The following is a 26,331-nucleotide window of genomic DNA, read 5'->3' as shown; positions in this document are numbered from 1 at the left end:
AGGAATAGTCTGTGAGAACCAAATGTGATCTTATTTTATAATTGCTTATATATTTAGTATGTTTGATGGGTCTGAATGCAGTTATGAATGGCTGAAGTATGAATGAGAACCAGAGGGTCGGGTTCTGAAGAACCAAGGATAAAAATATCACTGAATTACAGATATAGAACTGATTGAATTAATTACTTTACAAAGGATTATTGAAGGTGTGAAACAGGATGGATAAAAATGGACTGAGGAAGAACCATTATCAGACTTTTAAAATAGGATGGATGGAAATGGACTGAGAGAATGAACCAAACTGTTGAATATTGAATAGATGGATGAACAGTGAACCAGTTACTGGACTGTGTAAGACAGGGTGAGCAGGATGACAACATGTCTGGATGAAATAATGGACAACCTGAGAACTAAAAATATGATTAAGACAAATTGAAATACAGTGGTACCTCGGGTTAAGTACTTAATTCGTTCCGGAGGTCCGTTATTAACCTGAAACTGTGCTTAACCTGAAGCACCACTTTATCTAATGGGGCCTCCCGCTGCTGCCATGCCACCGGAGCACAATTTCTGTTCTCATCCTGAAGCAAAGTTCTTAACCTGAAGCACTATTTCTGAGTTAGCGGAGTCTGTAACCTGAAGCATATGTAACTCGAAGTACCACTGTACTTTATTGTCACTTGTACAACTTGTATACAGTGAGATTACACGAGCACCCCCCACTCAGCTCACTTAGTCTTACTGACGCACACCTACCAACCCCAAAAGTCAGTTGCCCTGTTGTTATCTTTTCATTCAGCAGCCTAACAGCCCACGGATAGAAGCTGTTCTGCACCCTGTTGGTGCAACTAATCACGCTTCTATATCTTCTGCCTGAGGGCAGGTTTCCTCGCTCTCCTGAGGCAACGTTCTTCCGCTATTTCATCCAGTGGATTCACAGGACAGCCCATAACATCTTGTGCTGCATTCACCACCATCTGTAGGCACTTCCTATCAGTTGATTTCAAACCAGCATACCACACTGTGATGCAGTATGAAAGGACACTTTCATCAAATGTTGATTGACATTGTTCTTCTGCAATACTCTGAGGAGATGGAGTCTCTGTTGGGCTTTCTTAACCACCTGGGTTGTATTTATTTTCCAATTAAAGTCTTCACTGAGATAAACTCCCAGGAATTTAAAGGAAGAGACTCTCTCCACACAGCCCTCCCTGATGTACAGCAGGGCTAGTTCTCTTCCTCCGAAAGTCCAACACCATCTCCTTTGTCTTGCTGATATTAAGGTGCAAGTTGTTCCCTAGGCACTATGTAGATATTTTTTGGACCTCCCCTCTATATGCTGATTCGTCTCCACCTGTTATTAACAAACGACTGTTCTTGAAAGAAATGATTGTTCTTAAAGAAGACATGTTGGAAGAAACATATTATTCATAAGGACGGTGACAACACGGTGGAAACTAGACTGTTTGAAACATGCTATTCATATCTATCTGAGGAATCAAACATGTCGGAAACCAGACTGTTTTCAGCTATACCTATTCATGTTATTTGAGGACAACAGCTACCTGTTCATGTCTATTTGAGGAATAATCATGACAACAGCTATCACTTGGTCCAACCCCCTTCAATACAAGACAATGTAGCCATATGGAAACTGAGCCTATATAAGAAGCTGGAAAGCCTTGGGAACTTTGTGTGCTGTCCTACCTGCAGGAGGATGCCGTCCGATGGCCCTTAGAAGAGACTGGCCATCTCTTCTAGTGGGTCCAACCATCTGGTAGGTATGTGTATATGAATGAATGAGTGAGTGAGTGATGAATGATTGAGTCCTTATTGCTTATTACTTGTTAATCAATAAAGGGTTGTGATCTGAAGAGAATTGTGTCATTTTGTCTTTCTTGAAAATTCTCTGATAAAGGTAAAATAACAACACTTTTCATGACAAAGAGACAGGATTATTGGGCATTAGTGAATATTAGAATAATGCAGAAGCTTGAGAGGTTTCTACATTAGTCAGATGAACTCTCCATATTCCTATTCCTGACAAAAGCATATTTGTACTCTACAGGATTTATTTCACCTATTTTTCTGGTTGAAGTAAATGAACAAGGCAAGTCGGCTTCCATCCTGATGCAAAGCTTACATAGACAGGCCAGATACTGTATATGCGCTATTGTAGCAGTGCAAGTCACTCTTATGGTGGCTGACAAAATATCCTATACATGTCTACTTGGATGTAAGCCCCATTGACCCCAAGATGAGTGTGCGCAGGGTTGCAGCCTAGGTAATCCAAAACAGAGCACATCTATGGCCATTGAAAATGTTTTTGAAGGGAAAATGCCCCTTTGGCTTCAAATCCCTTCTTGGAAAAACTTTGAATTCTGAAATGATTATCTGTATTCCTTTCTCCGTTGGCACAGCTGCCACAGCATGCAAATCCTCTCCTGTGCCAAAGATGCACTTGTGAGTTGAAGCTGCTGATGAAGTATTTTCCCATCAGCACAGAACAGGTTGCTCCTGAACAAATGCATATTTAGTCAGGTAGGGACTTGTTCATAATTGGTGCTTGTGCACTTCTCACAACTGTGTTTCCAAAAGCATGAGATCATGTTAGTTATCCATGAACTACATTCTGACATATCACAGTGGTTGTGTGAATTGCCCCAGCATTTTGTGAATGTTCTTACCTTAATCTGTGCTGATAAAGCCCATGCTGTCAATTCCACCCATTCACTCCTTGTGAAGCAAGCGGGTGAGGCCAGCCTTGGGGCAGTCTAGCCTCAGCCAGAGTGAACGGCGTTAGGATTTATTTCATGCAAAGCACTTGAATTCTACACTTCTGCCCCACTCTCCCCGGAACAGCCCGAGAGCTCCTTCCGCTCTTGAGCAATGGCGCTTCCCGCCTCCCCGGCGCTGCGGCGGGCGGGCGGCGCCCTTTGTTCCCGGCGCGTCTCCCGCCCTCGGAGGGAGCTGCTCCCACACAGGAGCCTTTCTGAGGAGAGCCCAGAAACCCCGACGCCTTTCCACATCGTGGAGCTGAAAGGTTTCAGGTCTAAAAAGTGAGGTTTGTGAAACAGGAAAGAAAAAAGGCGCCCTTAATAAATTTTCGAGCACGACCCGGAAAACTCACCTGAAAAATAGGTAACCTCTTTTGTCTCAGCTGGGCAGGATTTCATTGAATACATTAAGAAAGAAAAATTACACTTGCCTCTTCTGCAGGCCTCTCAGTTTGGGCTAAGTAGCATCGATTTGGTTGGGGGAAATTCCTGGTGTCAAAAAGAGCCATTTATTCTTGGCACTCCTTGTGCCTCTGACGGCTCAGCTCTGTCTTGTGTTTCTGCGCAAGTTTCAAGCCCGGGGCCCCACTTCCGGTCTCTCATTTTCTATGACGGTGCTCCTCTCACCACCTCCTCTGTGTCTTATCACAAATATCCAGATAACCAGCCTTATCATTTTTTCTTGTGAATGTAGCGTCTCGTGCCAGCCTTGGTTTGGTTTTTATGTGTTTTATTTCATGAAATTTCATTTTGTTATTTGGATTCTATGGATAAAATTCATGGAGGTAGCTTTCCCCTACAATCAAGTAAATCAATAAAAATATTTAACTAACTGAGGTTCCGGCTCCCCAACACGAAGCCTGGCCCCCCCCCACAACAGAAATCTTGATAACATTGCCCATGATAACATTTAATAAAAATACTTTAAAAAAATAAAAAATCAGATTGCGGTGGGGGGCTTCAATATATGCCCAGAAGCAGCTTATTATGAGGAAATGCTGTGGCATAAAGTGTTTCAGTAAACTCTCAGTCGCTGAAAACACAATTCAGGTTGTCACTTCTGCTGCCTTCTAAACTGAAAGAAACTGCATTTACCACAAACTGTTTTGTAGCTCATGGCTGGCTATTTTTCTTTCCTAGTGTGGCATAATGGTTAGAATGCTTGCTGTGACTATGAGGCCAGGGTTCGAATCTCCACTCAGCCATGAAGCTTACTGGATACACTTGGGCCAATCATGTCAAATGCACATCAGAGTTGCAGAAGTCTAGTGACCAAGACAAGAAATAGTCCTGCTCCATTCTGCCATGGTCAGACCACACCTGAAATACTGTGTCCAATTCTGGGCACCAATTTAAGGAGGATGTTGACAAACCAGAAGGTGTGCAGAGGAGGGCAACCAAGATGATCCAAGGTCTGGAAACCAAGTTATGAGGAATGGTCAAGGGAGTTGGATATGTTTAGCCTGCTAAGTTCTTTCTTGACTTAAGCATTTATTCATTTACTAAGCCTTAGTACATTAAAATCTTGAGGGAGAATTTCCTGAAGAAAGAAATTAAATATTGTAGCTTAAGCCAAGAAGAAATGTAACATATAGACTTGAATGTTTATAAATATATCAAAACTGTGAGAGAGAATTTACTGAAGAAGCCCGAGACTCTTCATGGGCGTAACAGGTGACAAACGCCGGCACCCTGTCTAATTATTGTGCGTAACATCACCGACAGTTCGTTTGATCAAACTTACTTTTGTTTATATCTACAGGAGCCTGGCTAAAGGACCTTTAAAGACTGAATCTTCCTTTTGGACACAATTTGAATGAGTTTTCTGTTTGTGGCTTCTGTAGTAGATCTTGTACATTGTTCTCTCAAGTTTTGGATTATTAATATAAGTTTTAGAACGTAGAATGGTTTGGTAGTGTTTTGTGTGCTGCTTATGTGCTGCTTACTTTATACTGGTCTACTACCAACTTTGAGAAGGAGCGGAGAGGGCTCTAGGACCCTGTCAGAGCCCTCATACCTGCTTCCCAAAGCCTGGTGTCTCCCCTACCTGGCTTTGGGAAGGCGGCTTTGGGCTGGAGAGGGTGTCAAATTTTGGCCTCACACGGGACGCAATATTACCCAGGTCCACCCCGATGACTGCCATGTGTCTTCCTCAGCCTGGCAGCAGACCGGCTTCCCAGTGCCCTGATCCTGCCCACCTGCCTTGCTCACCTGGACTATGGCTGTTATCAAGGAGACAGAGCAGTGGCCTATTTTCACCTAATCTTGTCACGGTGAGTTTTTGCTCCTGGACTCTCACTTCTGTGCATTGCACGTCAACACATTCTCCAGCATTCCTAAAATTATGGAATCACAGGGACCTCATGGGTCATCTGCGCTGACCCCCTGCAAGGCAGGAATCTTAACTAAAGCAACCCAGAGCTATAAAATAACCTTTCATACAATCTTTATCTAGGGTGTGTTTACTGAGATTGCTGGATTGTTGAGCTCAAAGGTTAAAAGTTCCCTGACTGCTTTACCCTTTGCTATTGCAAATGCAACCAGCACAACTTCCACATCCCAGAGATCTTTCCCCATTGTCATGTGAAGAAGAATCGTAAATAGAAGCATTTGGGAAGCCTGCCAAGCCATGTGATGTTGTTTCTCAACACTGTAGACCTTGTTTCTCAGTTACTGTTTTTGGCCATGGAAAAAGACTGCTAAATATTTTCAAACCCATGTCTTTCCTGCCAGGATTTGCTTCCCTCCGTCCAATTGGAGCAAACAGCTGGGAGGGACTGTTGCTCAATGACACCCTTTAAAAGCTCTCTTCTCTCCACCCTGAAGAAGAATTTCAGAGTGGAAGAGGCGGACTAGGCAGCACGGTGAATCCTTGGGCTATTGCCTCATCACATCTGCAATCTTCACAGGTCTGTTGTATAGCTTTCAGTCTGCAAATATTAAGTTGTCAGGTATACCAGTTACAGTTGTTTAGAGCAGGTGAATGTCATATTTCTAGTCATCAGAAGGTATCAGGGTCTTTGTAAAGGACAGACGTGAAGGATAAAATGGCATATGAAATGTTGAAAGGGATCTGGATGAGTTTAACAGAGCACACCTGCTGGTTTCACTGGAGTAAAAGCACAGGAACTTACGAAGCAGCAAGAACAACTAAAATAGCTTACTTTCAAAAATGAATGTGAGGAATGGAGAAGACCAAATTACTAAGGAATTTGTGTCAGAATATCCTCTTTAATAAGTTTCCTAAGTGTAATATCCTGTTATGAAATCACTGGTTTTTTATTGAAAAGAATAACTGAGTATTGCTTTTACCCAGGCATAGGCAAACTCAGCCCTCAGATGCTTTGGGACTACAATTCCCATAATCACTGGCCACAGGTCCTGTTAGCCAGGAATGATCGGAGTTGTAGTCCCAAAACATCTTGGAGGGACGAGTCTGCCTGTGCCTGCTTTTACCTATATTACAATTTCTAGAGGAGTGCATAGAATGTTCTACAATCCTCATACTAATCTTGTGAGGTAGGTTATTAAAATTTTGCTAATAAAAAAGGGAGGATGAGAAAGTATAGTTTCTTCCCTGTCACGTAGTGGCAGAGGTGGTTTGTAAACCCACTGGATCCATCCCTCTTAGTTGTAGAGAGTCTCTCTCTAGACCGTTCCATGATTTGCTTCTCTTGCAAGAAAATATGGCCTGGACATTAACCAAACCATCTGCATAAAGAACAAGGCATGCAAAGGTCTGGCTGGAATCCATACTGCAGCATGGATAATACAGCCTGGGGCTGAAAGATAACAGCTTGTCTTTTTTATATATAATAATTTTTATTGATTTTCCAACACAAATTAAAAACAAAACAACATACAATACATAGACAAACAAAACATATAAACATGTATAATTTCGAAACCTCTTTTTCACAAGCCTTGCTTCCCAGACTTCCCCTTACCTCCCCTTTTCTGCATCCCTGTTTTAAAATTTCTTCAACAACCCCTCAGTCCAATTAATTAATTGCTCTTTTTTTTTTTTTAGCTTCTTCTCATACTTAGTCAATTACAGCTGTAATTCTATATTTTTTCCTTTCCCTTGACATTTTAGCACTCATTAATTTTACAACAGTTCTTGAGATATACTTTAAATTTCTTCCAGTCTTCTTCCACCGTCTCTTTTTCTTGGTCACGGATTCTGCCCGTCATCTCCGCCAATCCCATGTAGTCAATCACCTTCGTCTGCCATTCTTCCAGTGTGGGTAGTTCTTGTGTCTTCCAGTACTTTGCTAAAAGGATCCTTGCTGCTGTGGTAGCATACATAAAAAACGTCCTATCCTTCCTTGACACCAATTGGCCGACCATGCCCAGGAGAAATGCCTCTGGTTTCTTATGAAAAGTACATTTAAGTACCTTCTTAATTTCATTATAAATCATTTCCCAGAAGGCTTTAATCCTCGGGCAAGTCCACCAAAGGTGATAAAAGGTACCTTCAGTCGCATTGCATTTCCAACATTTATTATTGGGCAAATGATAAATTTTTGCAAGCTTGACTGGGGTCATGTACCACCTATAAATCATTTTCATAATATTTTCTCTTAAGGCATTGCATGCCATAAATTTTATACCGGTGGTCCATAACTGTTCCCAGTCTGCAAACATGATGTCATAACCAATGTCTTGTGCCCATTTAATCATAGCTGATTTAACTGTCTCATCTAGTGTACTCCACTTCAACAGCAGGTTATACATTCTTGACAAATTCTTAGTATTGGGTTCTAACAGTTCTGTTTCTAGTTTTGATCTCTCCATCTGGAAGCCAATTTTCCTGTGAAAGATAACAGCTTGTCAAAGCCATGGCGGTTGAGCTCACAGTCGAGGGTGAGATTTGAGCTGGGGCTTCTGGCTCATAGTTGAAGAAGCTCCGTTGTTATGAATATCAGGACACAGGTGTAACTTTTCATTTACCAAAAGTGAGGTACCTTGGTTGAGGGCTCCTCTTCCAGGCAGCACCTGAGGTGATGCGTGGAGGCTGGCCATAATAAAAAAAAGAACATGTCTGAAGGCCCACTTGCTATAACTTTACATGTTTATGGACCTAGTCAGTTCTGAGACCTGGTGAATTATGGCAAAAAGCCATAGTCTGACAGAGGCATCATTTATACTAATCATAGAATCAGAATTGTGGTCAGAAGGGACCCCAAGGGTCATCTAGTCCAACCCCCTGCAATGCAGGAATCTCAGCCGAAGCATCCCTGACAGATGGTCATCCAAAGGAAAGGGGGAAAGTTGCCACCCAGAACTGTTAACAAGGGTTGCCATAAACGCTCAGAGCTATGAGAAAAGGTCCCCCTGCTTCTTCACTTCTAGACCTACTTTCCAGAATATGGAGTAACATTGTGGGGCATTTATTGGACCTGGGAGAACAGGGTAAAAGCCACGTCTTGGCCCTCAAGTGAGGCCTTTGGCCAGTCATTGTCTCTCAGCCTCACCTACCTCACAGGGTCATTGTGAGGATAACATGGGAAATGGGAAACCAGGAGGGCCACCTTGAGCACTTTGGAGGAAAGGTGGGCTATAAGGGGAAAGGAGTCATAGAATCATAGAATTGTAAGGTGGGAGGGGATCCCAAGCAGCTCAGCTGGTCCAACCCTCTGTGATGCAGGCATCTCAACTACAGCATCCCTGACAGATGGCCATCCAACCTCTGCATAAAAACCTCTAAGGAAGGAGAGCCCACAACCTCTCAAGGGAGACTGTCCCACTGCCAAACAGCTCTTACTGTCAAAAAGTTTTTCCAGATGTTTAGTTGGAATCTCCTTGCTTGTCAGTTGAAGTCATTGCCTTGAGTCCTACCCTCCAGAGCAGGAGAAAACAAGCTTGCTCCCCCTTCCATGTGACAGCCCTTAAGATATTTGAAAATGACTATAATATCTCCTGTCAGTCTCTGTCATCTTGGTTGCCCCCCTCTGCACATGTTTCAGCTTGTCACCATCCTTCTTAGATTGTGGTGCCCAGAATTGGACAGAGTATTCCAGGTGTGGTCTGACCAAGGCAGAATCGAGTGGTACTATTACTTCCCTTGATCTGGATACTAGACATCTGTTGATGCAGCCTAGAATAGTGTTAGCCTTTTTTGCTGCTGCATCACACTGTGGACTCATGTGAAGCTTGTGGTCCACCCTAAACCCTTTTCACATGAACTGCTAGTAAGCCAGGTGTCTCCCATGTTATACTTGTGCATCTGGTTCTTTCTGCCTAAGTGTAGAACCTGACATTTCACCCCATTTTTTTAGCTTGCCCCAGTTCTCCAATCTGTTAAGGTCATTTTGAATTCTGATTCTGTCTTCTGCAGCATTAGCTACTCCTCCCAGTTTGGTGTCATCTGCAGATTTGAGGAGCATTCCCTCAATTCCTTCATCCGTCACTTATAAAGACATTGAACAACAATGAGCCCAAGACAGAACCCTGTGACACCCCACTTGTCACTTTTCCTAGGATGATGAAGAATCTTTAATGAGTACTAACAATTTCCCTCTTAAACACACGTTTTACCTTTTGAAACATGGTAAAAATATGGCTGCTGAAAGACCTTTCTGATGGGGAAAGTCAATAAGAGAAAATGACATCAATGACTACCTTTGGTATCTTGCTTGCAGGGGGATTTTGTGGCTTCCTGGTGCAGAAATTGTTGCTGGTTTGAACTAGAAGAGAAATAAAATAAAGCTTATCTTCACTGAGGGAGGAGTTCAGAGATCATGGATGTATTTATTTTGTGGACGTGCTGGTCAGACCTGCCTGGTTGAAATAATTATCTCTCGAAGTGCCATGGGGAAGGTTCAGAGATCCAGGTGACAAGTCAGCTAGTGCCTGAAATGGATATTCATCGCTGTTTAGTGCTGTCGGCATACTTTGCCTGTCATGAAAGAAGGAACGTGTTGGGCAGCAACAAATGGGATTAAATCGGTCATAGTGTTGTTGAAAGAGCATGACATATGCACACACCAGCTAAGACCAGGATGGAGAGGGTACTTCTGATCCCTCCCCATGAGATCTCAGGGAGATGCATGCACAGCCCCCTACAATTCCCCTGGCATGGTTACTGGCAAACCTGAGCTACACTTGGTGGGTCGTGCGGTGTGGGGGAGGCCAAGGGGCTCCCATAGGAACCACTTTCAGCTTGCTGTGCATGGCTTTCTTTCACAATCCTGGGCAGAAGCCCCTATTGAAAAGCCTCTCAAGCCTTGCAGGCATCCTGATATCCCTTCCTTTCATCTACGGTGAACCTCTTACGATATTGGTGCCCATTTCCATGACTCCACTGACCCTTCTGCTATAGGAAGGAGGCCCCCTGCTTCACCAGTAAGCCTTGATGCCCCACCGTCATGTTCATCAAACAACATTCATAGGCAAATAATTCATCCACACACACACAAAAAAGGTGGATTCTTCCTAAGGCTTTCCCACAGTGACTGAAGCACAAATGTTCTCCTGTTGGCCAAGGCACAACTGAGCCTCCAGGCTGCCGGGAACTGCACACAGATCAGCTGTGAAAGCATGAACACAAGGAACGGAGTCAGCACTAAAAAGTGGATATGAGTGTTGGTTTTAAGATTCTTTACTGTGTTTACCATTTGCTCAACTCTCCACTGCACTCCTGCTGCTGGTGTTTGAAGTTGTGCACACATGACATCAGCCACAATCCATCCGTATTCTGCAGCTTCCTGAGAAAAACCTACATTTGACTCATTTACCTTCACACCAGTGCAATTTCCTCATAGACACACTTTAAAAACAATTTTGACTAATACAATTCATTTTGTATGCTATTTTTAAAAATTTTAATATATGGCTTTTAATGTACACTTTCCCCTAATATATGCAATTTTGTTCCTCTTTTGGGTTGAAACCAATTTCAAAGGAAAGGTGCAGATCTGGTCAGGTATCATTTTGGGAATTGCAAAACAAAGTTCAGGGAGATATGTGTGCCTGGATTATTGAAGGTGCAAGAGTGTGAACTTAATAATAATAATAATAATAATAATAATAATAATAATAATAATTTATTATTTATACCCCGCCCATCTGGCTGGGCCTCCCCAGCCACTCTGGGCGGCTTCCATAAAAACCAAAAATACAGTAAAATATCACACGTTAAAACCTTCCCTGAACAGGGCTGCCTTAAGATGTCTTCTGAATGTCAGGTAGTTGTTTATCGCTTTGACATCTGCTGGAAGGGCGTTCCACAGGGTGGGCGCCACTACCGAGAAGGTCCTCTGCCTGGTTCCCTGTAGCTTTGCTTCTCGCAATGAGGGAACCGCCAGAAGGCCCTCGGTGCTGGACCTCAGCGTCCGGGCAGAATGATGGGGGTGGAGGCGCTCCTTCAGGTATACTGGAAATAAGTATCTCTTTCTCCTCCTAGCCTAGCCCTAACATTCCTGAAATTGGGAAACCAGCCATGGCAAAGAAGAGAGTTGCAATTATAGGAGGCGGCTCCAGTGGACTTTGTAGCATCAAATGCTGTTTAGATGAGGGTCTAGATCCTACCTGCTTTGAGAGCAGTGAAGACATTGGGGGGCTCTGGAGGTTCAAGGTAAGCCAGATCATTTCTTAAATGTTAATGTTTTTCTTGCTGAGGATTCTGTCAGTGGCGATTTGTAACAACAACTACTGAAAACCTAGGAGCAGGAAAGGAGCAGAAACTGTGATGGGAAAATGGAAGCTTTAACCTGCTAAAAGAAGTTCTTGGTCATAGGAAGGAAAGATTGACCATGCTCAGCCTAACTGAATGCAGGGCCAGCAAGTTGGATGCCTGTCTAAGGAGGCAGCTCCTCCAATATCCAGTTTTTCTGGATCTGCCTTTGCTGCTGCTCCCAAGCTCAAACGAAGCACTAAATACTGGCAGATCGTGTGTGACGTGATGTGTGGGCTATTTCTTATTGTGCATCAGTAGATCACAAAGATAGAACACCTGAGTTTGCCATGCACCTTTTCTGCAGTTTGACTTGCACAATATAATTTTTGAGGATGAGCTAATTCATGGTATTCCAATTCATGGTTTCTCTGAAAGTAGTGCCTCATATATGTCTGTCTCTGCCCTTGCAGTACTTTTCAAACAGTTTTAACATGTGTATTGCAACTTTCCAGTGTTTTCTTCCACAAAGGAAATTGATCCTGTTAAGGCCTAGCCTAGATTTCCCAGTGACTGGAGAAGCAAGTGCCTCAAATAATATTATAATTGCCTTTGTTACTTGCCTTTCAAAGAAAACATCCCTAAGTGACTGTAGTGGTTATAGGGGTTGCTCGTGCGTAAGTTGCCGCCACTCCTGGCTAGGTTACCTGGTTGAACCCTTTCTGTCTGGACAGCCCTTCACTTCGTGGCTGTTTCAGTCGCTGGCAGAATCCGTCAGTGGGTGTTTCTTGAACTTCGTCCAGCAAAGAAGCTCTTTGACGCCAAGTCTCCTCCTACTCTCCCTGTGCGGAAGTCTTCTGCGCAGGGTGGGTGTGGGCAGCGGAGTACCCGTACTCTCCCCACTGGTCTCCGGGGAAGAGTCCTGGAGCCTTCTCTCTGATTCCCCCATCTGCCCCCCTTCACCCGTGGTGTTACGCTGATTTCCTTCCCCAGCAGATGGGCTGCCTCTCTCCCTGCTGGGCCCCTCTCCAGCATCGCTCTGGAGCCTTGCATCGGAGCCTCTGGCTCCGATGGCAGTTCCCTGACAGTGACATACAGTGGTACCTCTGGATGCGAACAGGATCCGTTCTGGAGCCCCGTTCGCATTCTGAAGCAAATGCAACCTGCGTCTGCGCGTGTGCGGGTTGCGATTCACTGCTTCTGTGAATGTGCGTGACGTCATTTTGAGCGTCTGCGCATGCGCCGAAACCCGGAAGTAACGCGTTCCGTTACTTCCGGGTCGCCGCAGAGCACAACCCGAAAACCCTCAACCTGAAGCAACTTTAACCCGAGGCATGACTGTATACGAAATGAGCACAACCTCACCCTCTTAAAATTATGCTTCCTTCAGGAGAATCCTGAGGAGGGACGGGCCAGCATCTATAGATCTGTCATCATCAACACCTCCAAGGAGATGATGTGCTTCAGCGACTTCCCCATCCCAGATGACTTCCCCAACTACATGCACAACTCCAAGATTATGGATTATTTCCGAATGTACGCCAAGCACTTTGATCTTCTGAAATATATCCGTTTCAGGGTAAGAAGAGTAGGACAGAGCAGCTGTGTTCTGGGATGTTTCTAGGTTTGGAAGAGCAAATTCTGGGCAGAAGAGTTCTTGACAGTATACTATGCAATATACTATGAGTAGTTGGTCCAAGTGGCCTCTCTCATGTTCTCTCTTGCGATAAGCAGAGCATTCAGTCAACAGGGAGGACATTGAAGAAAACCAAAAATGATGCCAAAAACAAAAAGAGATTGGGGATTAAATCCTGCTGTCTTGTCTACCCGATGCAGAATTATACGCTGTCCTCCTGCTCATCAGCTGACAGCACCAGCTGTGGTTTGGGGGAAGTGGCCTCACAGGGTCACATTGGACCTCCTGGCAGCCTGAGATTGGCCTGTGGCTGCAGGTTCCCCATCCTTCTTTTAGCTGGAAGGAAGTTGAGAGTGTGTTTCTTCAGCTCTTTTCAGCCTTTCCTGATCAATCTGTGTTCGGTTTTTTGTAGACCACTTTTTCTTTTTGCTTTGTCACAGCAGAATTTTTTAAGGATGAAAAGCTTGCAATCTTTATTTGTGGGAGAGAAGGGGACACCAAAACTCTGTCTTCTTCCATCTCTAGCAACCATTGAAGATGGGGTGGAGCCAGTGGAGAGCAGAAGGCAGGAGACAACCTGTCTAGGGAGAAGGGTGACAAGGGTTTAGTGAAACAAGAGGCTATAGAAGGTGTGAGTGGATCCCTCATGCAGTTATTCACTCGGTTACATGCCTTCCTGTCAACTGTGCACCTCTGCAGACTCCAAGAGGACAGCATAAAAACTGCTTTGCTAAACAGTTGATAAACAGGACTAATTGATTCCAGCTTACACAGAGCTAAGCTAAAACACAGGACTCGTCTGTAACGTCGCAAAAATGGCATGGTTTTTTCACTTCCAATCATTTTGTTTGAATGAACCATACAAAGTTCTGACTGAGTGGCTCAGCAAGATGCTTAGCAAACACATTCTTGCCAACTGCTGTGAGGTGTAACCTATTTCTTGCCAGAAGTCCTTACTCAAGAAAGCGGAGAAAGGTCAAACCTTTCCTGACAACATCCCCTGTGCAGCCAGTGGTTTACTTCCAGTATTTTCCTCTTTCCTGGGCCACGACTTTCATCAGGAAAGAGTGTTGAAAAAAACCTCTGTGCCCCATGGTCCTTGAGCTTCCAGTCCAGAGTCTCATAGTTCCTTGCTATACATCAAGGGCTGTGTCTGGCGGTATCATTTGAATGCACGTGGATCAGAAGGGAGGGGTTGTGACCAGTGGGCTTTATAAGCCTTGGCAACTTCCCTGTCCTTGAATTGTTGCACCCAGGACATCCTGTTACCTCTGCACACTGCTGCCTCTGTCCTCCTCAGTAAGGAGTCTCCTTCCACCAACCCAAGTCCCTTCCTCCTCTGGGGAGTGGCAGGAATCATTCCATACACAGTGCTTTCCAAAACCACCTCAGAGTGTTCTAAGCTCTGCAACTTATGTTCTTGATCCTCTGGCCCAGTATCTGTGTCTGAGGTGAGCACAAGGAATTAATTTTGCAGCTCCAGTGACACAGCATGGCTTCTGACAGTACTGCTTCTGTGAGCCAAGTTCCTCCAGGAGTTTGTCTCCTGCAATGGGCGATCTTCCTCCTCTGTAGTTGTTCTTCCAGGACAGTCCACTCAGCTCTATCAAGAAAGTCATCATCTTGCCCAGTAATTTGAAGGGTGACTTGGCTGGCCTCAAGTTGCTGTACCTTCTCTTCCAGCGAGGCAACCAGCTTGCACTTGCTGCAGGTGTAGTTTTGCACATTCTGAGGCAAAAAGACAAATATGGCACAGGCGTTGCAGATCACTTCAGTAGCCCCCTCATCATCCATGTCTCTTAGTCCTACAGACACCGTGAGACGGCACTCTGGGCCTTCTCTTCCAAATATCCTCGCCAACACTCCTGTTTATTTGCAAGCTCTCAGAAGTTGCTATCAGCCAAGTCTACCTGCTGCTGGCTGATAACCCTTCTGCCCACTCCCTCCCTTGTTCAGCCTGGCTTCCTCTTGGCAGTAGCATGCAGCCACACCCACAGCCAAGCCACCAAAAAGCAACCAGCCTTAATCCCAAAGAGATAAGCTCACTCTTTTTAGTCTCCTCCACCAATTTCTCCCACTGTTGTTTTGTCAAATCTATTGTGCATGTGCTGCTGCTGCTGCTGCTGCTGGGGGTTCCCAAAAGGAAGAAAGATGCAATAGAAATGTTTGAATAAATAAACAAAATACAGTGGTACGTACCTCGGGTTACATACGCTTCAGAATTAAGTTCTTAACCCGAGGTACCACTGTACTTATTCTAGCATGCTGTAAAATTCATCTATTTCTTGGTACTGGAGGAATTGAAATTTATCCTTGAGATTCAACAAAGGTTGTGGGTGGTGCTTTTCTTCCAGAAAAAGAAAAGGGGTCAGTACTCACTACGAAGTTGTAATAGTCAGTGCCACACTTTTAACCAATGCTTTTCATTGGCGGTGTGGGTGTGTCGGTACTGCGTACCCCTGAGTACCCCCAGAAAAGAATTTGCTCAACATGGAATAATCTAAGGTCTGGTCCCAATCAGTTTTATTTGGAAGCATTTATTTTCATTTCAAGTGTGGAGTTTTAAGACCGCAGCCCTTAGGTGTCTTCTGATATGTATTTTGTACCATATGCTGAGGTATACATTAATATCACAGAAATAAATCCTTCATCATTCTCTTGCTGACTTTTTTCTTTCCAGACTAAGGTGTGCAGTGTAAAAAGGCGCCCAGATTTCTCTAGCACTGGCCAATGGGATGTTGTCACAGAGACAGGTGGAAAAGAAGAATCATCTGTCTTTGATGCAATCCTGGTTTGCACTGGGCATCACACAAAGGCACATCTGCCGCTGAACTCCTTCCCAGGTACGCTCTGTAGGTGCTAAGGGGAGCGACGGAGCCATTGCAGGCAGATGTTACAGGCAATCCTTGTTTTGCAAGGGGGTTATGGACCCCCGCGTGCGCCAGCTGAGCACACGTAAGACCACTCTGCTCCTGCCCCTTCTCATGATGTTTTTATGACATTTTGTGACTGCTTCAGGGTTTGCCACCCCTCAGTCATTGTATGGAAATGTGCATGCTCCCCTTGCCATGTCTCACTTACCTGAGCTTCCCACAGCTCATGCTGTTTTGGGCACTGGCACTTACATAAAGGTGCTCAGCAGAGAAAACAGCATGGCAGTGTCCGTCTTATCAAGGAACCAATCCTGTAACTGCATTTCTCTCTCTCTCTCTTAAAATAAGCTAAGTTCTTCCTTTATGTTTAACTTGTGTAATGGTTATAGGGGTTGCTCGTGTGTAAGTTGCCGCCACTCCTGGCTAGGTTGCCTGGTTAAACCTTTTCTGTCTGGACAGCCCTTCACTGGCTGTTTCAGTCGCTAGCAGAATCCGTCAGTGGGCGTTTCTTGAACCTCTTCCAGCAAAGAAGTTCTTTGACGCCAAGTCTCCTCCTACTCTCCCTGCGCGGAAGTCTTCTGCGCAGGGTGGGTGTGGGCAGCGGAGGACCCGTGCTCTTCCCGCTGGTCTCCGGCGAGGAGTCCTGGAGCCCCCTCACCGATTCCCCCATCTGCCCCCCTTTATCCCTGGTGTTACGCTGATTTCCTTCCCCAGCCGATGAGCTGCCTCTCTCCCTGCTGGGCCCTTCTCCAGCATCGCTTTGGAGCCTTGCCTCCGCCTCTAGCTCCGATGGCAGTTCCCTGACAACTTGCTACTCATTTCTATAGCCTTTTCCAGTGTGCAAAGTGTTGTGTATTTGTTATCCCACAGTTATTCTCACCACAACTCTGTGTAGTAAGTAGTGCTTAGACAGAGAACAGGTCGTTCATTTCAGCCAGTGAGTTTCAAAGTATCACACTGGCACAGCTGTATCACGCTGGTGCAGCAGTTCTTTCCGTAGTTCCATGGGAACTTTGGAAGCTGACTTATAATGAGTCTGGCCATGGATCCATCCGGCTCAAAATGGACTGGCAGCAGTTCTGCAGTTCCATTGCCTTTTCCCAGCTGTGCCAGGAGGTGCTGAGGTTGAACTTGGGGCCTTTTGCATGAAAAGCGTCTTCTCTCACACTGGCCTTGAGTTGATCAGACTAGGGAGGGGGATAAGTGCTAAAATAAGCAACAAAGCATTAAAAACCAAAGAGCAAACCGTGTGTATGTCATAAAAAGCAAGTTTTCCAATCAAAAAAGATTACTTCACTAGCATAAAAGTTATTTTTTTCCTTCCTAGAACAGTACAGAAAGTACATTTGCTTAAAAGTTTAGGCTCACAAAACTGAACTAGTTTTGCAAATGTGGTTTAGAAAGATATTGTGAGAGAATTCGGGGGGGGGGGGCAAGGAATAAAATTTGTCCAGATTGGTTGCCATATGTCCTCTTTTTCCAGGACAGGTCCTCTTTTTCATGGGTAGAGTCATCATAGAGATCCATAGTTCAATGTAGAACTCAGCAAATGTCTCCTCGTTTTTGCTCTTCAAAATATGTCCACAGTCCTTAGTGCAGTTAGTGTTGCAACTACAGAGTTTACCAGTTTCATACCAGCAGAAAACGACAGTGCCAGATCTCATGTACAAGACGCATCCACACTACCTGAGCTTGAACAATTTTGCTCTTCACTTACAGGAATTGAAAAGTTCAAAGGTCGCTACTTTCACAGTCGTGATTACAAGAGCCCAGTGGAGTTTGCTGGGAAAAGAGTAATTGTTATTGGCATTGGGAACTCAGGCGGGGACCTTGCTGTGGAGATAAGTCGCTCGGCACAACAGGTCTGGCTACTATTATTTATTATTGGTTAAATTTGTATCTCACCCTCTACCCATAGATCTCAGGACAGTTCTATATTGTGATGGTTTTGCCTGGTGTAGCAGCCCCAGAGTGTGTCAAAGATGTAGTAGCAGAATGCCAGTGGAAGGGATTGGTTATGGAAATGGTCTGAGAGCAGCGAAAAAGAGCTAGACCAACAAATCAGAGGCAGGAGCTGAAGCAGGAGACTGGGATGAGGGAGGCCAAGAGGCAGAGAGGAGTCAGTCGTGCGGCAACAAGCTCCCCTCCCACAACCAGGAGAGGCATGAAATGGAGGAGCAGTCTCCGATTGATTGCTTGGGAAAAGCCCTGGGCTGCAGGGAGGCAGGGGCTTTTTGTCTTGGTAACTTTTGCATGGGGACAAGACCTGCCGGGAATGAGTTGCTGTGTTTATTAGGCCTGACACTCCACCATGTCCCGGTGGATTGTGGTTTTGCTAATAAAGAGTTAGCTCCAGCTTGCACAGCATGATTGACTGCCGGCTCTCTTGTGACAGAAGATGGGCACTGAGGCAGGCCCCCATCTCTAGGGACCCCTGGGAGGTGCAGAAGGCAGGGAACAGCATCCCTGGAGAGAGAGAGCTCTAGCTGGTTGGAAGGAGAGGCTGTGGAAGGCGGGCAGATGATGTCTCAATTGTCACTCATGCTGCCAGGGGAAAGTGGGTAGTTGCAAAAAGGATGCCCAAAGGATGGGCTCTGGGAAGAGGGAGGAGGTGCTTGGATTCAAGCTCTTTTCACTTGCTGGCGTCACTTGCTGGCAAGGAGAGGATTTTTAGAGCAGGGGGGCTCCCAAACTGTGCTCCACAAGCTTCATTCAGGTGGTCCACAGCATGTCTGTGGATTTGTGGTTGAAGCCAGGAGACCCCACATGCACTACGGGCAGCCCCCCGTTTACGCAGGGTTGACAACATCCCAAGGTGCCGCACACATCAGTGAAATCACGTAAAATTGAAACCCACTGAAAAAGCCCGCAAGTCCCCCACCCTGCCCCCTTTCCACCCTTTTAGTGATGTTTCAGTGACGTCTTTATGACATTTCCAGGTCACTTCCTGGTTTGGCGGCATAATAAGCATATATACTGTTGCACATGCACTGAACACACATAAACAGGGGCTGCCTGTACATTAAATACTCAAACTGAGTTTTAATTGTATTTCTTTGCCTTCTTTATTTCTTAGATTTGTAATATCTTAATATTTAATAAATAAAGGCATCTAGCACAATGCATTGTAATTGCTACAACACACAGAAAAATAACTAGTCCATCAAGGAAGGCCCTCAGCAATTTTCAACTGGTCCATGGGGTGGGGGTGGGGGTCTCATGTCTGAGGCCCCTTCAGCTGGGGCCCAAAACTGATATCAGACGAAATTGGGGCAGTACTTGGCTTCAAGCAGTGTTCCCACGCCACCTCCCAAAGGAAGATATCATGTTCCCTGTAATGCCTGCTCTTTAATTCTGTGTATTGTCGCACTTTTAGTGACAAAGGCACTTTGCACATGCGTTGGCACTATTCTTAAATATTGCTGCACAAATTTCTGAAAATAAATTCCAGGGCTGATGATCACATACACAGAATCCCAAAATCGTGGAGTTGGAAGGGACCGCAAGGGTCGTCCAGTCCAACCTTGTGACATTGAGATACCAGCACTGCTTCCATCATTTGCACATCCATTAACTAAATTCATACTATTTTGTCTTTAGATGTGGTTTTCTCCAAGTTAAGCCATATATCTGTGACTTTCTTTTACGTGCAAATGCTAATTAATTTTGTTACCCATTGTTATTTTCTGACTCAGATCCCCAGACAGATCCTCTGAATAAGTAATAAGTTGTTTAGCTTCAACTTCTTAATTTATTTAATTTTTAAACTAGCAATTCAGGGGTTTGGACTAGATGACCCTCAGGGTCCCTTCCAACTCGTTTCTACGATTCTAATCTTTTGCTTTCTTTCTCAAAATTGCAATGAAGCCTTTTTAAAAGAGCTTTTAAGTTATCACCCAGATTTTAAATTTGTTTGTCATTTCTTCCATAGATTACACATTTGATGAAGATTTTAGTGTATTTAATTTGTAGCCATTATTTTTTGTTCATTAAAAATGTGTTTTACCCTGTTTTCTATATGACAGCCTAAAACATCCATTGCATAGGGAGTTAGTTAATGTGGGCTTTGTGCATTCAGAATTTTGCAAAGTAGTTCATTACTGAATAAGCATCCGACAGCCAAACAGATACTGTCAATTTAAATGTGGTTTCAAGAAGCTTGATAACTTATTCACAGTATCTGTCTGGCTGTCGGATGCTTACTCAGTAACAAATATATTAAACTACTTTGCAACATTCTGGATACACAATAACTCATAGACTTGAGTGCATAATATTGTATAGTTACTCATCTCCTTGGCTCCAATGAAAGTAGGGGCGTCCTAAGGAAAAGCGGGACATTCTGGCATCAAATCAGAAACTAGGATGGCTCTGTAAATTTAAGGAAATTTAAGGAAAATAGGGACACTTGGAGCGTCTGCACCCTCTGCTCTCTGCGTCCAGATATTTTCATGTATCTCACAGGTGATGTCAAACTAAAATGTTCTGCAGTTTTGGGGAACGTTGCAGGTGGAAGAAGGAACTTCATGAAGAACAGATCACATGGCCATCTTAGTTAAATAATTGTCTTCCCATACCCAGGTCTTTCTCAGCACTCGCCGAGGTGCATGGATACTGAATCGTGTTGGGGAAGGAGGCTATCCAGCAGATGTGGTACTTTCTACTCGGTTTAACATGTTACGGAAGAAGTGCGCAACCATGTCCATGCTGAATCACTGGTTGGAGAGTCGTTTAAATGCAAGATTCAACCATTCTCATTATGGCCTGAAACCTAAACACAGGTATGGCTCAGCAATATGCTAATTAGTCAATGTATGTCTATACATCCAGAACGGATTCCGTTTGACTTCCAAGGTACGACTGTACAGTACTGCATTTTCCAGAAAATGTCAAGTGTCAAAGAAATAAAAAACTATCTGACGTTTAGAAGACATCTGAAGGCAGCCCTGTTTAGGGAAGTTTACAATGACTGATGTTTGAATGTATTTTTAATCTCTTGTTGGAAGCTGCCCAGAGCAGCTGGGGAAACCCAGCCAGATGGGTGGGGTATAAATAATAATAATAATAATAATAATAATAATAATAATAATAATAATCACCACCACCACAGAGGACAATTTAAGGATAATAGACATAACAGCTAAAAATAATGCACTACAATATGTGGCTGCTCCCAGACTGGCTCCCTCTTTGTTGTCCTTCTGCTGGCATGTGACCACCTTGTTCCATCAGACTTTGGGAACTGACTGCTTTCAATGAAAGGGCTGCTGCTGTGCTGCTCTTATTGGAATAACTTACAGTGGTGCCTCGCAAGACGAAAATAATCCGTTCCGCGAGTCTCTTCGTCTAGCGGTTTTTTTGTCTTGCGAAGCAACCCTATTAGCGGCTTAGTGGATTAGCGCTATTAGCGGCTTAGCGGCTATTAAAGGCTTAGCGGCTTAGCGGCTAAAAGGCTATTAGCGGCTTAGAAAAAGAGGGGGGGAGCGGAAAAAATCGCAAGACGTTTTCGTCTTGCGAAGCAAGCCCATAGGGAAATTCGTCTTGCAAAGCGCATCGAAAAACGGAAAACCCTTTCGTCTAGCGGGTTTTACGTCTTGCGAGGCATTCGTCTTGCGGGGCACCACTGTATTTTTAAGAGATATATTATATTTATATATGTATTTATATAGTTTATAGAATTGCATCCTTGACCATTAGTCATGCTGCCTGAAGCTGTGGGATCCAACATCATCTGAGGTTCCCTATCCCTGGTTTAGATTATGCATGCCCCTTGCTTCATATGTTACTTAGGCACCAGGCAAAAATATTCCTCCTCTTCCAGGCTAGTTAAACAAACAATGGCCTTTTAAAATGTAGAGGTTTTTTGGTATTGGTTTTTTTTTGTTATGCTATATATTTTTGTGCTATATATTTTTTGTATATTTTAAATTGTAAATGACCCTATGATTTTCATGAAGGGTGGTATAGGAATAATAATAAGAATAATAATACCATTTTAATATTTTAATTTTTTGTTGATTTTTAGTCTTTGCACTGCTTACATATTTTGAAAATATTATACAGTTTAGAAATGCTTTTTAAATAATAATAATAATAATAATAATAATAAATATCTATTTTGAGAATTGACCTAGCCAACACTGTCAGTAGAAGCCCTTCCTTTTTGCTTGCACAACGGCTTTCCCCGCTCCGACCGCCATGTGCCCCTGCAATTGGCTTGAGGAGAAGTCCCAGAGCAGCATGTGGCAGGGAGCAAGCCTCTCTCTGACAAGCTGAAATGCTTCTGCCGATGGAACGACTGGAAGACCATGACACTGATTTCCACCCTGTGTGGTTTTGTATCTTTCAGGGTTTTCAGCCAACATCCAACCGTCAACGATGAGCTTCCAAACTGCATCATTTCAGGGAAGGTGCTGGTGAAACCAAACATCTGTGAATTTACTGAAACTGCTGTTGTCTTTGAAGATGGCTCTAAGGAAGACGATATCGATTTTGTTGTCTTTGCCACAGGATACAGTTTCTCTTTTCCCTTCCTGGGAAACTCTGTGAGAGTCATTGAGAACCAGACCGCCCTGTATAAATTTGTCTTTCCCCCACACTTGGAGCAGCCTACTCTAGCAATCATTGGCCTTGTGCAACCCCTGGGTGCCATCATGCCCATTTCAGAGCTGCAGGCTCGCTGGGCAGTCCGTGTGTTTAAGGGTAAGAGCTTTCAAACTGCTCCATTTCATGCTGCTGGTGATCTCAGGAATCCTGTGTTTGAAGGAATGAGCTATACTGGCAAATTTGGGAAGTCTGGACACGGCAGGTGTTAATTTCATGGCACCAGGTCTATTTACTGTCACTTGACCTTGCTGAATGATGACGGGGTAGTATTTCTTCACGGGAGCTGACCATGAAACCGCCTCCTTTATTTGAGCTGTGACATTTCGGGGGACAGATTTGAGGGCACTGCTATGGGGTGCTGCCTGGCCCAGAGAGGCTCCTAGGGGCCAGAGGTTTGGAGAGAGGGGTGGCGGAGCTTGCTGCCACCTTAACTTTATGCAATAACTGAGAGTTTTTTTTATTTCTTTTATGCCCTTAAAATGAAGGGGCTCCAACAGCTCATTTGAAAATAAGAAAGCAAAGCAACCCTCCTGTCTCCTTGAAGCAATGTGTCAACAATCTCTTTAAGAGGTTTTCCAGAAAATTTTAGGAAAAGGGAAGTCTTCCTTCCCCCTGCATGGTAATAATGGGTGTGGGTGTGTGATATTTGACACTTTTTCTTTGTGATGAGTGAAAGGAAAAAGACTCATTCTCTCCCACCTGCTTTATTACCAGGATGTTAAGTGGGGCTGGAAGGGGAGAGAGAAATTGGGGTGGGAAGGTAACATTTTCTTGGGGACCCTGAAACCTAGCAGCATTCCAACTCCCCTTATCTATCTGAAAGCTCAGAAATATCAGCTTTAGTTATGCACACAGGGAATCTAGGCTGATATTTCTCAAATGAAAAGAGAATTCCTGCTGACTAGGATGGAGCAATTCTGGTTTGTTGCAGGAGACTTCAGGACTTTCCAGAAAGGGCCTCTTGCCTCCCTTGATTACATTTTCCAGCTGCCTTTATCCAGGTCCTCAAAACGTTGCCTCTTCCCTTTTGCCTCTCTTTTCTAGGACTTGCTAAGATACCATCAATAAGTGGGATGATGTCGGATATCACCAGGACATCAACAGCAATGGCTAAACGGTAAATGACAGGCTTAGCTTGAATGGTTACCAGGTAGGCTAGTCTTGTAGTGTTGCCACCTCCTACAACTGCACTTATTGCTGAGGTGCCTCAAGGTGGGAGTTCACTTTTGAATCGGAGCTACTCATGCATGCATGTTTTTGGGTGGGTGGTTGTGGGTTTGTTTGTTTTGGGGTGTGTTTTTTTGCATTATCTGCATAATATTGTTGTCATAAAAACGTCAGCCTGTAGTTTTTATTCATTTAATCGAGCCTACCCATTCTGTGGAAGATCCAGTAAGTAAAACGAGCCCAGTATACAACTCTGGTCCCTGCTGGTGTGGGGGCTTGCTAGTATATTCTTATGGTGGGGCTGGGACTGGGGGACTGGCTTGGTGGTGATTTTGTGGCTAGTTTTCATCTCCCTACTTCCATTTGCTTTTCATCTGAGTGTTTTGTTTCCGGTGGCCCAAACAACCCAGCCTCCAAGGTAAGTAACTGCAATGCTCTCTACAAAGGCCTTCCTTTGAAGAGCATCTCAAAGCTAGTGCAGACCATGGCTGCTTGCTCACTGTATGGGGCAGCAAGAAACAACCACGCTATCCTTAATCTTGGAGCACTGCAGTGGCTGCCTGTGAGCTACTGGGCCCAATTCAAGGTGGGAGTACTAGGATGCAAAGCCCTAAATCACTTGGGAGCCAAGCAGCTTCCATCCTGAAGTTGGTGATTGGGGGAAAGGCCCTACGCCTGGTCTTGCCCAGGAGCACCTGAGGTGAAAGAGGAATGTGCCACTCCCTGCCCCCTAACCACTTCTCCTGGGATGCGGGTTAGGACAGTCTCAGAAGCAGCATGCTGGCTATCAAACTCCCTCATCCAAGTTTGGGGCGGATCGTTTTATCACTTTTTTATACTGTTGGTTTTAACTGCTGCCTGTAATATTGTTTTGAATCGGTTTATGTAATTTTATTGTTGTGAGCCACCCTGGGGAGGAAGGGTGGGTTATAAATGTGACTGATTGAATGAATAGCAAAGTAAACTATATTTGTCTTTTCCCCCTTCCATGCCAGGTATGTGAAGAGCCAACGCCACACCATCCAAGTGGACTATATTGAGTACATGGATGAATTGGCTTGTCTGGTGGGGGTCAAGCCCAGTGTATGGCCTCTGTTTCTTTCTGACCCCAAATTGGCCTGGGAGCTTTTGTTTGGGCCATGCACACCCTATCAGTACCGCCTCGAAGGACCAGGGAAATGGGATGGAGCCAGGAAAGCCATCTTGACGCAACACAACCGGATCCTGAAACCCTTAAGAACAAGGCCTGTTGACAATTCAAGCAGCAACACCTTCGTGCCCCTGTGGATCAAGCTGGTTGGCCTTGTGGCTTTCTTGGCTGCAATTTTTGCTTATTTTTAAATGCTGAAGAACAACATTGTTTAATAGAAAGAGGAATTGGCTGAAACTGATCATAAATCCCTCAAAACAAATAAATCCTGAGGATCTGATAGCTTCACTAATGAAATTTATAAATGTTTCAAAGATACTTCAATCCCTATTTTGCACAGACCTTTCAATGGAATTTTAGACGGTAACCTCCTCCCCCGGACACTTGCAAACTCTCCTGGATTGCAGTTATTCCCAAATCTTTTAAAAACATTTTTAAGGAACCCTATTGTCCAATTGCTCTTCTTAATCACAAGTATAAAACCTTTTTTCACAAAACATTTTAATACTATAATTCAATTAATTCATGTGGACCAATCAGGTTTTGTGCCAAACATACAATTATATGTATATTAAATGTTATTCAAATTTGTCAGTCAATTCAATTATACCTTACCTTTTTATCCCTCAATATTTTTAAAGTGTGGGTTGTAATTTTGTTAATTTTGTTAAAAAATAAATTGATTGCAACCCTAAATAAGATTTATAGCCCTTCAGAAGCAGAATCAATGCTTCACAGAATCATAGAGCTGGAAGGAAGGGACCTCAAAGACGATCTTGTTTAACATCCTGCTGATGCAGGAAAATGCACAACTACATTTTCCTTTGAACTTTATAATTCAGGGCATGAAAAAAGATTGCTAAAAGACAACCTAGAGTCAATATGTAACTTGGAAATCTTCTGGCAATTGAACTTCATTCTGATTTAGGGTGGCTGTAAACAGCCAGATGAAAAAGTCAGGCAATGCAGATTAAATTAATCCGAATCCTACTGCGCCTTTCACCAGGTACGAGCGGAAGCAGGATTAAAGCCAACAGTGTTATATCCAGAGGACTATGTTTTCCTTCCACATAGTAAATGATCTGGTCAAGCTCTGTGTAGATCAGCTCAGAGTGCCCTCCAAAGATACGTGGGTGGCCAGCAGTAATCCATTGCTGTGGAAATTTAGTTTTGATCCCACAGCTCCTTTAGTAGCCAAAATGCAGCCTAGCCAAGGAAGAAGAAGAAGAAGAAGAGTTTGGATTTGATATCCCGCCTTTCACTCCCTTTAAGGAGTCTCAAAGCGGCTCACATTCTCCTTTCCCTTCCTCCCCCACAACAAACACTCTGTGAGGTGAGAGGGGCTGAGAGACTTCACAGAAGTGTGACTGGCCCAAGGTCACCCAGCAGCTGCAGGTGGAGGAGCCGAGACGCAAACCCGGTTCCCCAGATTACGAGTCTACCGCTCTTAACCACTACACCACACTGGCTCTCAGGAAACATCCAAGAGCACCTGCAGGAATTAC

At 44.2% G+C, this 26,331-nt stretch overlaps 1 protein-coding gene across 5 annotated transcripts; it reads left to right on the top strand.

The window, feature by feature from the left end:
* The first annotated feature begins 2,966 nt into the window (after nucleotides 1-2,966).
* Nucleotides 2,967-25,488, top strand: LOC309371955 (flavin-containing monooxygenase 5-like). 5 transcript variants are annotated; one of them, XM_081915104.1, is made up of 9 exons: nucleotides 2,967-3,059; nucleotides 11,185-11,355; nucleotides 12,785-12,973; nucleotides 15,711-15,873; nucleotides 17,623-17,765; nucleotides 20,485-20,684; nucleotides 22,253-22,605; nucleotides 23,554-23,626; nucleotides 24,672-25,488. In XM_081915104.1, exons 2-9 carry the CDS (start codon nucleotides 11,221-11,223, stop codon nucleotides 25,015-25,017), a joined length of 1,602 nt encoding a protein of 533 aa, XP_081771230.1. In that variant the 5' UTR covers nucleotides 2,967-3,059; nucleotides 11,185-11,220; the 3' UTR covers nucleotides 25,018-25,488. The 5 variants fall into 5 exon arrangements, with proteins under 5 accessions (XP_081771230.1, XP_081771231.1, XP_081771229.1 ...); XM_081915105.1 differs by having other exon boundaries at nucleotides 2,983-3,064; XM_081915103.1 differs by having other exon boundaries at nucleotides 2,989-3,141.
* Nucleotides 25,489-26,331: the final 843 nt, after the last annotated feature.

This window comes from Podarcis melisellensis (assembly GCF_964234715.1).
Source record: "Podarcis melisellensis genome assembly, chromosome: 6".
NCBI lineage: Eukaryota > Metazoa > Chordata > Lepidosauria > Squamata > Lacertidae > Podarcis > Podarcis melisellensis.
Note: the sequence above shows the minus strand (reverse complement) of the source record. Positions and strands in the feature narration are given on the sequence as shown.

Coding starts and splice junctions, on each gene's coding strand:
- LOC309371955 (XM_081915101.1), top strand. CDS start 4,910: ATGACTGCCATGTGTCTTCCTCAGCCTGGCAGCAGACCGGCTTCCCAG. Junction 15,874..17,622: donor GCCGCTGAACTCCTTCCCAG/GTACGCTCTGTA, acceptor CTTCACTTACAG/GAATTGAAAAGTTCAAAGGT. Junction 17,766..20,484: donor TAAGTCGCTCGGCACAACAG/GTCTGGCTACTA, acceptor TCCCATACCCAG/GTCTTTCTCAGCACTCGCCG.